Here is a 13,252-nt window from a genome sequence, read left to right on the forward strand (position 1 = left end):
TCCCCCCTATCCTGATATACTGACTCAATGCCCTCCCCCATCCTGGGGTACTGACTCAATGCCACTCCCCCCATCCAGGTATACTGACTCAATGCCCTCCCCCTATCCTGGTATACTGACTCAATGCCCCTCCCCATCCTGGGGTACTGACTCAATGCCACTCCCCCCATCCAGGTATACTGACTCAATGCCCCTCCCCCCTATCCTGGTACACTGACTCAATGCCCGTCCCCCTATCCTGATATACTGACTCAATGCCCCTCCCCATCCTGGGGTACTGACTCAATGCCACTCCCCCATCCAGGTATACTGACTCAATGCCCTCCCCCTATCCTGATATACTGACTCAATGCCCCTCCCCCATCCTGGGGTTCTGACTCAATGCCACTCCCCCATCCAGGTATACTGACTCAATGCCCCTCCCCCTATCCTGATATACTGACTCAATGCCCCTCCCCCATCCTGGGGTTCTGACTCAATGCCCCTCCCCCATCCTGGTATACTGACTCAATGCCCCTCCCCCCTATCCTGGTATACTGACTCAATGCCCCTCCCCCTATCCTGGTATACTGACTCAATGCCCCTCCCCCTATCCTGGTACACTGACTTCAATGCCCCTCCCCCCTATCCTGGTATACTGACTCAATGCCCCTCCCCATCCTGGGGTACTGACTCAATGCCACTCCCCCATCCAGGTATACTGACTCAATGCCCCTCCCCCCTATCCTGGTACACTGACTCAATGCCCCTCCCCCTATCCTGGTACACTGACTCAATGCCCTCCCTTGAGCATGAAAAGCGCCGGGCATCTTGATGGACTCAACGCTGATTGGCTGCAGCCTTTTGCGAGGCCGAGCCAATCACTGTGCTGCTTTAGTTCTCTCTCAGGGCGGCCAGCAAATCGGGAGGGGCATAGGAGCAGCTGGCGCTCTGATTGGCCAGTCACATAAATACATTCACTGGCTCCTCTTTTACAGTACATTGGGCTGGCAGGGAGGAGGAGGCAGAGACAGAGACAGAGACAGAGACATACAGAGATACATACATGGGGGTGGGTGGGAGAGAGACAGACAGAGGCAGGGGGACAGACACAGATAGGGATAGGTAGGTAGATAGATAGATATAGGGAGGGGGTGAGAGAGAGAGAGAGACACACACACACAGATAGGGATAGACAGAGGGAGGGACAGACAGACAGACAGGACAGAGGGTTGAGAGAAAGAGGGACACAGACAGACACACAAAGGGACTCGTGAGACAGAGATACTCAGAGAGCGAGGGGAAAGTAAATAAACAGAGAGCCAGGGAGACACAGGGAAGCTGTAGAGAGGCACACCAATAGTGGGGAATACACGCTGCGATAGGGGGAGGGGGACAGGCAGACAGACAGACAGAGAGAGAGAGACAGGGAGACACACACACACACACACACAGACAGAGACACGGGCGATGCGGTAGGAGGGGGAGCCTGCCTGCGGGATGGTGGCGAGCTGCTCCAAGAGGAAAAGCCCAGGCTGTGAGCCCCGGCGGAGGGTGAGTGAGTGAGTGGCCAGTGTCCCCCTCCCCCTGAGGGTGGGTGGGGGGTGGTGAATGGAGGGGATGCTGCTGCTCCCACATTGAGCCGGCAGCCTTTAGCTGCTCTTGTCCAGCGATGAAACCGTTTGTTGTTTTGCTTTGTTTCAAATGAACCCTGTTTGGATTCCTCTGTCCGGAACAATTCCTAATTCCCTGAGCAGCCTGGGGACCCCGGGCCGTATTCATACTCTCAGGTCTACTTTAATGTTCCGATTGAGCGGCTCCAGAAACACTGGGGTACACACGAACATCTTTGACAGTTTTAATGTAAAGGGGATTGAACTTTGTTTTAAAAGTTTCTTCCTGGAACTGTCAGTCTGTGTGTGGGGTGGGGCGGGGCGGGGCGGGGGTACAATGAGGACGCCAGGTTAATGAGTGCATGGATGGGGCAGGCTGAGGGAGTGTGGGGTCCAGCTCACTCTGGGAGAGCCAGGGCCAGAACCTAGGCATGGTCACCCCTGACCCCAGACCCTGGGCATGGTCATCATGACCCCTCTTCCCCCTCCCCACATGCAGACCCTGGGCATGATCACCCCTGACCCCTCTTCCCCCCCCCCCCCCCCCCCACATGCAGACGCTGGGCATGGTGACCTGTGTCCCCTCTTACCCCTCCCCCCCCCCAGGCAAACCCTGGGCATGGTCACCCCTGACCTCTTTCCCCCTCCCCAGGGGCAGACACTGGGCATGGTCACCCTGACCTGGGCATGGTCAAACCTGACCCCTCACCACCTCCACATGGGTAGACTCTGGTCACAGTCACTATGCCCCCTCAGGGATAGACCCTGGGCACAGTCACCTGCCCTCACACCCCAGGGGAAGCCCTTGGGCACAGTCGTCTTTTCCCCTCACCCCCAGGGGAAAGTCCTGAGTAGTGTCACCCCCACACCCCCCCAAGGGAAGGCCCTAGTCACAGATTCCCCCCCCCCCCCCCCCCCCCCCATTCCAATCCCCACACGGGAAGGCCCCGGGCTCCTCTCCATGGAAGCAGAGGTTTAGGAGCAGGTTTGCTGAGGGTGGAAGGGAGTGGCTCTGGCATTGGGTTAATTTGACACAGACCGGGAGGAAAGGCTCTGGCACTCAGCACATCCCGAATGGAAGTGTCTCTGAAGTGTAATCACTATCGTAAAACAAAATGCAGCAGCCAAACCCCACACAGTCATATCCCACAAACAAATTAATGGTGTGCTCATTATGTTTCTATTACTGACTAAAGCTTTAATATTGACTAGCACCCTGTCCAGTCTTTACAGTGTTCCAAAGTCTTTATCATCTGTGGGAGAGAGTAGATGATACCTCAGTTTCATCTTTCACTTGAAAGGTGGCACTTCAGGCATTTCTGTATCTCCTTGGGCAGTGGGACTCTCCCTCAATGTTCTTCCCTTGGGCAGTGGGACTGGTATCAGAGCCAGACTAGGGTCTGTTCTAAAGAAGGCTCACTGGAGCCAAATTGTTAACACTGCTTTCTGTCAGCAGAGGCTGCCAGACCTTGCTGAGTTTCTCCATGTGTGAGCATATGCGTGTCCAGAGACTGTGGACCGGCTAGGATGGCAAAAGGGGAAAACAACAGACGGGCTAGGGTTTACACTCTGAATAAATACGATACTGAATCTTGGAAATGACCATTTTGCCCATCAAATCAGCGCTAGCTGTCTGAAAGAGTTATCTGATTGGTCCTGCTCCCACTGCGCTGTCTCCAAAGTTCTGGAAAACTATTGTCTTTTACAGATATAAGCAAATTCAGATTTGAAAGGTATTTCTGAATCTTGTTCCACCATCCTTGTAGACAGTGCATTTATGACTACCACAGCTCATAGTCTAAAACCAAAATACTGCAAATGCTGATCTGAAATAAAATCAGAGCGCTAGAGAAACTCGGGAAGTCAGGCATATCCAAGGAGCAAGAGAGTCAACATTTTGGGCATATTCAGGACCTGATGAAGGGTTTTGCCCGAAATGTCGATTCTTGTGCTCCTTGGATGCTGCCTGACCTGCTGTGCTTTTCCAGTGCCACGCTTTATTAACTCTGACTCTTCAGCATCTGCAGTCGTCACTGTTTCCTAAACTCAGCAGGTCGGCAGCCTCTGCAGAGACAGAAACAGAGTCGTCATTTTGAGTCTTTGGAAGAGTCATACCAGACTTGCAATGTTAACTCTGTTTCTCTCAGCAGATTATGCCAGACCTGTTGAGTTTCTCCAATTTGTATTAACACTGTAAAACTTTCTCATTATTCATTGATTGGGGGTGAAGGGGGGGGGGGGGGGGAGTGGGGAGTGGGGGTGGTGGAGGTGGAGGTGGAGGGGTCACTGCCCTATCCCTAGTTCTCTGTGAGAAGGTGATGGTGAGCTGCCCTCTGGGTCTGTCCCTGTGCTGATAGATGGATTCCCCTTATTCTCATCTGATCTTCTATTTTTAAGTCTGTGCATTTTTAGTTACCAAATTTCCTGCCAGTGAATCACGTTTTATTGAAGATCAGCAATTTCTGTCTAAATCCTTATTTTAAAATGCATATACAGTGATCTTTGTACAGCTCCGTGTTATTACCAGTAGCTACTGTCCAAATCTTCCTGTATTTTAATTACAATCTAAACTTTCACTTTTTTTTCCCCCTCCCTTGCAGATATTAATTATTGGGATCACGAGATAGCTGCAAACAATGTAAATGAGGAAGAGCAAACATGTCTGTACTTGACTAAGCTCTTTGAGAATTCCCTGTCCAGAGCCAAGAAGACAAAGCTTAACTGCTCTGAAGTATTAGTCCCAGAAACATTGATCAGGAAGATAGCCCAGGACGTGTTGTGCCTGTCCTCCAGTGAACCCTGTGGTCTACGTGGCTCCATCATCTACATCAATGTGGAAACTGGGAACACGTGTAAGAAGCTGGATCGGATTGTTTACGATTCCAGTGTGGTCCCGACATTTGAATTGACGTTAATCTTCAGGCAGGATGGCAGCTCCTGGCCAAGCCTCAGTGACTTCTTTTTTATTGGTACCTGTTTTACAGCTGGCTTCAGGCAAGCACTGAAACTGAGCCCTGGGTTTTGCTTGATAAAGAAGAAGCTATATTCCTCCTCAGCCCGGACAGTTATAGAGTGTTAGCTCACTTGAGTTTTAACAGCAGGTACCCTTGGTGCTGCAGTTCACTCATTCTGCTGGCATCTCTGTTGTGTGGATATTAATGCTCTTGATTTTGACCCATCTCCAGCATTGCCTGGGAAAATTCATTATCTAGTTAACAATGTGACTTCCTTCATATGTATTCTTGTATAGAAATTGCATTAATGTAGCACCTTTTATACTGTCTATATCCCCAAGAACTTGCCAGTGAGTGAAATCTGATATTGGCTTAGTAGCAGGAAATGTGGCAATGAATCTTTATTCAGTAAAATCATGAGATGAATAACTCCAATCTGAAGTGGACATGAGGGAAATGAATCTCGAGTCAGACAGACCGGTGTCTGTCCTCGATCATTCGTCACTGAAACGATGAGAAAGCTTGTTGGTCATGTATTGCTGTGTGATTATTACAGCTACCCCTCAGACTGCAAGAACCCTGTTTTACCATATCCCAAACAAAGAAGAGATGGTATCTTGAACAATGCAGGCTTCGTTTTGGACTAAACTGGAGTTAAATGGGGTTTGAACCGACTTGAGACTGATCCAAGCTGCTGATAGATTCTCAAACTTGCTGATCGGAGTGGAACTATTAGTCCAGCCTTGCCCAAGGGTTGATGATTGAGTAACTGTTGACTGAAATCCCTAAGTATCCTTCCAACCTTTCTAATTACTAGAAAATTCTCGTTATTTTCAAAACTTAAATGCTTTCAAGTGTCTATACCAGGAACAAGCTGGTCTCTTTGAAGGGGCAGTGCTGGAGGTTATATATTCAGAAATGAAACAAGCTGTTTTACCAAACTGAAGAGACTTGCTAGGGTTTTACAAAATCTAATACTTTTGATATCATGGAGCCTGATGAGATGGGTAGATGTGACAAACTATTTATATGCCAGGTTTCGGGATGAGTCATGTGGAGAGCTGGTTTGGAAACCTCAACCACATGTTTGCCACTTGCACTTTTGTGACATCGATTTGCACTTTTTTTTGGTCGAACTTGCACTACAATTGTGGGAGTTCACAGTTTAGTTTGCCAGTGCTCTCCAAACTGCTTTGACAGTTGTATAGGATTTGGACAAATAATTACTCACTACACTGTTTGAAGGTTTCAATCTTTACCCTGTGTAATAAATTAATGCAGTCAGCATTAAAAGAAAATGCTCCTTTTAAAGAAATTTGTTAAATTTGTTGGACAATAAATGAATTTTGTAATCTGATGCCTTTCAATTCCATAGATTTTAGAAAAGTTCAAAGGTTTTATAGACTCTTTGAAGTTGGTTGCAGCAACAAAACATTTACAATTGAAAGTCACAGAAAAGGATCAAACATTGAGCAGAAACAAGGCAGCAGTACATTGAAAGGAATTTTGCTGAAGGTTAGCTCCTGGATTTCGAGATGGAGACATGCCAGATTGGTAAGATTTCTGAGCCAGGTTTAAATGGTGTATCAAAAGGCAAGGAAATCCATTATTGTTCAGTATTTCTTTCTACATTCAGCAAATGGCTAAAAGTGGTTTCAGTGAATACAACTGCAATATGTGTATTTGACTTGAGCAGGAGTCTTTCTTTGACTTTGACCAGCTGTAGTTAAATTATTGAAATAGGAGGTGGCCCAGTTAGATGATCCGATGGATGATGCAATTCTGTTCAGAAACTGTTTGGCACGGAGCTTCTTTTTAACCAACATGATATAGTGATTGTGATGGGGAATGGGGGGAAGAAAACTGGGTGAATTTGAGTTGAATCCGATCCAGTAGTAATAAAAGAGAGGGATAGACAGAGAGAAAGGAAAGGCAAAAAGAGAGGAAAGAAAAAATGAGATATTCAATTTAAAATATTTCGAACAACAATTCACTGCCTGGAGGAATGAGGTTCTGCAGTTTGAATTATTTATTTTCTGGGCAGATGGGGTGAGTGGAATTACAGAAACATGACTCTCCTCATTATGGGAGCAAATCAGAGGCTGGGAATCATGCAGTGAGTAACTCACCTCCTGGCTGTCCAAATCCTGCCCAAGGCACAAGTCAGGAGTGTGATGGAATACTCCCCACTTTCCTGGATGGGTGCAGCTCCAACAACACTCAAGAAGCTTGACACCACTCAGGACAAAGCAGTCACTTGATTGACACCACATCCACAAAAATCCACTCCCTCCATCACCGACGCTCAGTAGTGGTAGTGTGTACTGTCCATAAGATGTGCTGCAGAAATCCTCCAATGATCTTCAGGCAGCACATTCCAAACCCACGACCACATCCATCCAGAAGGACAAGAGCAGCAGATACATGGGAACACCACCCCTACAAGTTCCCTCCAAGCCACTCACCATCCTGATTTGGAAATATCTCACCTTCAGTGTCACTGGGTCAGAATTCTGGAATTCCCTCCCTAAGGGCATTCTGGGTCTACCCACAGCACGTGGACTGCAGTGGTTCAAGAAGGCAGCTCACCCCCACCTTCTCAAGGGACAACTAAGGATGGGTGACACCATCCATTTAGGAGGCATGTCTTTACCCAGAGAGTAGGAAGCCTATGGAATTCTCTACCACAGAAAGCAGCTGAGGCCAAAACTTTGAATGATTTCAAGAAGGAGTTAAGTCTAGTTCTTGGGGCTAAAGGGGTAAAAGGGTACAGGGAGAAAATGGGAGCAGGGGCCTGAGTTGATTGATCAGCCATGATGATATTGAATGGTATAGCAGGCTCAAAGAGCCAAATAGCCTACTCCTGTGTTTCTATGCAGTAAAGCTGGGATTACCAGTAAGCCCATATCCCATGAATGCATAAAACAAAGTGGCGAAGGTTAGGACTGCAGATACTAGAGACTAGAATCAAGATTAGAGTGGTGCTGGAAAAGCACAGCAGGTCAGGCAGCATCCAAGGAGCTGGAAAATTGACGTTTCAGGCAAAAGCCCTTCAAAAGCTTTTGCCTGAAGCATAGATGTTCCTGCTCCTCGGATGCTGCCTGACCTGCTGTGCTTTTCCAGCTCCACTCCAATCTTGACTCTGAATAAAGCAAGTGCCAACCCTAACTTTGAGATGAATTTAGTGGGTCATTAATGAATCTAAATGTAGTAGCTTCTTGAAACCTGAGCAGAAACTGAGGATCAGCAGTCACTTTGTGAGCTTTTAACAATGGAGGGACACAACTCATCCAGGAAGTTGTGGCTGTCCCAAGGCAGCTCCCCCTCCCCACCAGCTGTTGGACAGTCTCCACATTGATAACAGTGAGCACCAGTAAGCCTGAGGTGACTCTGACAGCAATAGAAACACCAGGAAGAAACCTTGTTTTTTCCTGTGAATCTTTGAGGTATGGTGAATAGGGGAAGCCAGGCTGGGGAGTGGACTTGAAACTATCTGATTTCACCAAAGAAAGTTTGCAATGTGTGTATGAGAAAACATAAAAGTCTGTAGCCTGGCAACGACACAAGAAAAAGTTGCACTGAAAAGCAGGGAGAGAATTGTGTCTGCATGTGAATATTTATTTCCAAAACTGGAGCCAAGCCAAGTCAATCTTGTGACTTGAACATTTGCAAAAGGAACATTCAATAAGGAGAATGCGCAGAAAGCTGGTTGATGTCATTGTGTAAATGTCAGGTTGTCTTGGTAGCTTGAGCACTCTGTCATGTGGCAGGAAGAGTGTCAGGATAAGGCTGGCAGCAGGCAGGGCACTACAGGAGCAGTAGCTGCTCTCCACTCCAGCAGAGACACCAGCAGAGAGAATTCGGATCTCACCACACCGACAGTCTGTCAGAGAGTTTACCACACACCACTTCGATGTCTAGACATTGTCTGGACAAGTGCTGAAAGAGACCCGAAGGAACATGGGTAGAGATCTTAGCACCCCATGAGGAGTTAAGAGATTTCATAATGAATATCGTGAACAGAAGATGTTAGTGAAAAACAGATAACTTACATTTATGTAGCACCGTTCACAGCCTCAGGACACCAAAAGTACTTTACATTGAATCAAGACCTTTTAATGTATTGGAATTAGAAGGCCATTCAGCCCCTCAAGTCTGTTCCATCATTCAATAAGATCATTGCTTTTTTTATTCATTCACAGAATGAGGGCGTCACTGACTAGACCAGCATTTATTACCCCATCCCGAATTGCCCAGAGGGCAGTGAACAGTCAACCATGTTGTTGTGGATCTGGAGTCACATGTAGGTCAGACCAGATAAGGATGGCAGATTTCCTTCTCTAAAAGGGCCAGATGGGTTTTTCCTCTGCCAATCATTAGGCCCTTAATTCCAGATTTTCATTGAATTCAAATTCCACCATTTGACATGACAAGATTCGAACTCAGGTCCCCCAGGACATTACCTGGAGTCACTGCCTTGCGATTATACCGCCAGACCATCAACTTCCCCCTCGGAGGTAGGTTATCAGTTGTATCTTAACAAAGGTGGAGAGGCAGAGAGGTTCAGGGGGAGCAAACTCTAGAGGTTTGGTGCCTCAGCAGCTGAAGACCAGAAGGCGAGGGAAGGTCCAGGGGAGAGAAGGAGTGGGTGCTGATAGACACAGGAGGGATACATTCAGTTCCACATCTGAGCTGCTATCTGGATCCTAACACCATCCAGGCACTTTGTTTATGGTTACACAACTCTCCATATCCCTGGTTAGCAATGACCTATCAATCACAGATTCTAACATCTGACTGTACTATAAACCTCTGAAACAAGGAGGCAGCTGGTTTTCGAGCAGACTAGACTGTTGTGGTTGCAGTGCTCAGTGTCTTGAAGGAGGGTTGCTTTCTTTGTGATAAAATTATCTTGGCAGATGTAAACCAGCCAAGAGCAAACTGTAGTTTGACAAATTACAGAGTCTGAATACACAGCACTCCCTGCAGTGCAAGAAAGAATTTCCATTTAATTAGCACCTTTCATAGTATCCCAAAGTGCATTACAACCAACAGAGTACTTTTGAAGTCTTCTCACTGTTGTAGAAGTGGAAATGTGCCAGTCAATTACATTTAGGAAGATCCCACAAACAGCAGACAGAAGTTTTTTTTGTTTTAATTGAAGGGTAGCAGACCAAATTATTTTACATTCATTCATAGGATGTAAGCATTGCTGACTAGGCCAGCATTTATTATCCAGGGGCAGTTCAGAGACAACCACATTGCTGTATCTCTGGAGTCACGTGTTGGCCAGACTAGGTAAGGACAGCACTTTTTTTTCCCCTAAAGGACATTAGTGAAACAGAGAGGTCTTCATGGTCACCATTAGAGAGTTAATTCCAGATTCTTTTTCAATTCAAACCATCCATTATGATGAGATTGTGAACCCAGGTTCCCAGATGAATAACCTAGTGATAATCTCACTGGTCCATAGCCTCCCCATAATCAAACTCACTGAATTTGTTGTGAAATTAAATCAAAGGGATTGACTTTCCCTTTAAAGGTGTCACTCTGTTTATTATTTAATTGTTTACAGGCCGGTATAAAAATCCTGGGATGTGTGAAGTGTAGGTGCAGAGATTCAATTTAGAAAGCAATCGGAAACTTAGATCCAAAATGCATTTGAATTTGTGATGATCAGAATACAGTTCAAACATTGGCTAATCCTCAACAGCATCACAGTCTTACTGGAACCTGCAGGAATAGGGCTGTGTCATAAGAATCTCTGGCAATTGGTTAATTCATATTTTGTATTAAAGGATTCCTTGATATGTTTAAAAGCATTGATCTGGTAATTGACTGAGCTGAAAATGGATTTATCACCAATAATAAACACTTATGAATCAGCATTTCTATCAGTCAATAACCTATTTAAAAACCATTAAAGCTTCCTTTATAAAACTATATTGAACCATTTCATAATTTCATTGATATACCATTATTCAATCTCTTCATAAATGAAGTCATTGATGATATTGTCATGACCCTGTGTCAGGACCTTGAATTACTGTGGACATTTTTAACTGGTAATTCAAGACTGTGTTTAGGTCCAGCCAAAGATGGCTGCCAATGTCAATTAAAGGTGTAACTGAAGAGAGACAGACCATGGAATGTCAAACCAAAGGTGCAAAGGAAACTTCAAACAACAGCTCTTCAAAGCAGAAGAGGCAAGTCAAAATAGACTGGTCTGTGATGTCTTGTGGGGACAAAGATAACGGGAGTCTGACAATCTCTAGCTTAAAACCAAGCATTTATTTATGGATTATGATCTAAACTGCAGACCCATGTTATATTTATCCTTCTGAAGATCACACAAGGAGAGGGATTAAAAATCCAGCTTCAACTCTACTGGAATGTACTAGTGGGACTGAATGTTCCCCTGCTGCCAGTGGGCTAAATATGTGCACTACGTTGGTTTAGGTCTTGTATATAGGAAGAAGTCTTCTTTAGTCACCCCCGTGTTGCAGGTAAAAGGGATTTCCTCACTCTGAATTCTAGCAACCAACTAGCTAGAAAGCCAGACAAATGAAGCATCAAAAGGACTCAGTCTCAACTTGAATACTGGAATTCAGTCACAGTCAAAAGGGATCAAAATGGCAGAATCTCAACCAAACAGCAAAATGTAGAATCTATTCAACTACAAATGTCAGTATGAATGAACTATTGTTAATGCAATTAATCTTCACTCCAACATCTACAACATCTAATCATCCACTCTTCCCAAATAAGTCAGAGACTGATCCATACATCTGGTGATTTTAACTTGAATCTGAGAGTCATAGAGTCATCAATTTGATTTGTTCATGTACTAAGATACAGTGAAAAGTATTGTTACACAGTCATACAGTATAGATGAGGCCCTTTGACCCATCATGTCTGTGCTGACCTATCTGCACTAATTCTACTTTCCCACACCAGATCCTTAGTCTTGAATGTTATGACATTTCAGATGCTCATTCAAGTACTTTTTAAAGTTTGTGAGGTTTCCTGCCTTAACTAATCTCCAAGGCAGAGCATTTCAGAGCTCCACCACCCTCTAGGTGAAAAACATTTTCCATAAATCTCCTCTAAATCTCTTGCCTTTCACTTTAAACTGATGCTCCTTATTATTGATCCTTTGACTCAGGGGAACAGCTGCTTTCTATTCACCCTAACCATGCCCCTTGTAATCCTATACTGCTCGACCAGGTTCCCTCAGCCTTCTCTGCTCAAGATTATCCAACCTTTCTTCATTGCTAAGTCTTGTTAGACTCACCTCTTATTTTGAACTCACTGGAACACTCAGTCCCACTAGTACATTCCAGTAGAGTTGAAGCTGGATTTTTAATCCCTGTCCTAGTGTGATCTTCAAAAGAATAAATATATCATGGGTCTGCAGTTTAGATCATAATCCATAAATAATGGCTTGGTTTTAAGCAAGAGATTGTCAGACGCCTGTTATCTTTGTAGCCACAAGAGATCACAGTACAGGCCCTTTGGTCCTCGATGTTGCGCTGACCAGTGGAAGCAATCTGAAGCCCATCTAACCTATACTATTCCATTTTCATCCATATTTAAATGCCCTTAAAGTCTACTACTGTTGCAGGCAGTGTGTTCACGCCCCTACTACTCTCTGAGTAAAGAAACTACCTCTGACATCTGTCCTTTATCTATCACCCCTCAGTTTAAAGCTATGTCCCCTTGTGCTATCCATCACCACCTGAGGAAAAAGGATCTCACTGTCCACCCTATCTAACCCTTTGGTTATCTTAAATGTCGCAATTAAGTCACCTCTCAACCTCCTTCTCTCTAATGAAAACAGTCTCAAGTCCCTCAGCCTTTCCTCGTAAGACCTTCCCTCCATACCAGGCAACATCCGAGTAAATCTCTGAACCCTTTCCAAAGCTTCCTACAATGCAGTGACTCACTATTTTGTTAACTCCAAAAAGTCTGATTAAATTGGCTCCTTTTAAAACATAAAATCATCAGGTTTGAGAGAAAGCTATCCACAAGGGAAGGAATCCATTTATAAATTGATGTTGTTGATTTGGGTGGCACGGTGGGGTTGAATGAGAAAGAACCCACGTCATCCCTCCCTCCTTATGCAAGAGTGGAACGGTCTGGGGTATCCCGCCTGGAATTGTAACAAATTGGAACTTTGACCTGCAGTCTGGATGTAATAAGATGGAAAAACGTTTAAAAGGTGCCGCTGACCAAAGGCTGTGCATCTGAGAAAATGAGACTTCCTCAACTGACACAATCAGTGTCATCTGACATTGTCAGCACGGGCCTTATGCCACGGGCTTTATGGCTGGGACCTGGGTTCAGACACACTGAAACCAGAGCTAGCAGAGAGTGTGCAGGAAACTGCGACAAGAGTGCTTCTGTGTATAGCTCAATTCATTTTAAAATTCCCAAATTTGTTGCACTGCACATTAGTTCAATTGCTCCCGTCCTCATTGTGATTACTGACAAGTACCTGATTATAATCTTCAAAATCCCATTCATTTGTAACTCTTTTTATCCACTCATGGGATGTTGGTGTTGCTGGCTGGGCCTGAGAAGGTGGGGGTGAGTTGCCTTCTTGACCCGCTGCAGTCCATGTGCTTTGGGTAGACCCACAATGCCCTTAGGGAATTCCAGGATTTTGACCCAGCGACAGTGAACAGTGATATATTTCCAAGTCAG

General features: G+C 45.4%; 1 protein-coding gene and 1 long non-coding RNA gene across 3 annotated transcripts in view; one reads left to right on the top strand and one right to left on the bottom strand.

Annotated features, from left to right (window-relative positions):
- Positions 1 to 13,252, bottom strand: part of LOC122539541 (uncharacterized) — a 116,874-nt gene that overhangs the window by 73,988 nt on the left and 29,634 nt on the right. The gene's annotated exons all lie outside the window — the stretch shown is intronic.
- LOC122539538 (DNA damage-inducible transcript 4-like protein) lies at positions 1,149 to 5,903 on the top strand. Its single transcript, XM_043674504.2, is given in 3 exon segments — positions 1,149 to 1,519; positions 1,522 to 1,533; positions 4,193 to 5,903. Coding segments are annotated over 3 exon segments (531 nt in total). The 5' UTR covers positions 1,149 to 1,479; the 3' UTR covers positions 4,672 to 5,903.

This window comes from Chiloscyllium plagiosum, unplaced genomic scaffold, assembly GCF_037043375.1.
Source record: "Chiloscyllium plagiosum isolate Xiang-an unplaced genomic scaffold, Cpla_swu_hap1 HiC_scaffold_36, whole genome shotgun sequence".
In the NCBI taxonomy this organism is placed as follows: domain Eukaryota; kingdom Metazoa; phylum Chordata; class Chondrichthyes; order Orectolobiformes; family Hemiscylliidae; genus Chiloscyllium; species Chiloscyllium plagiosum.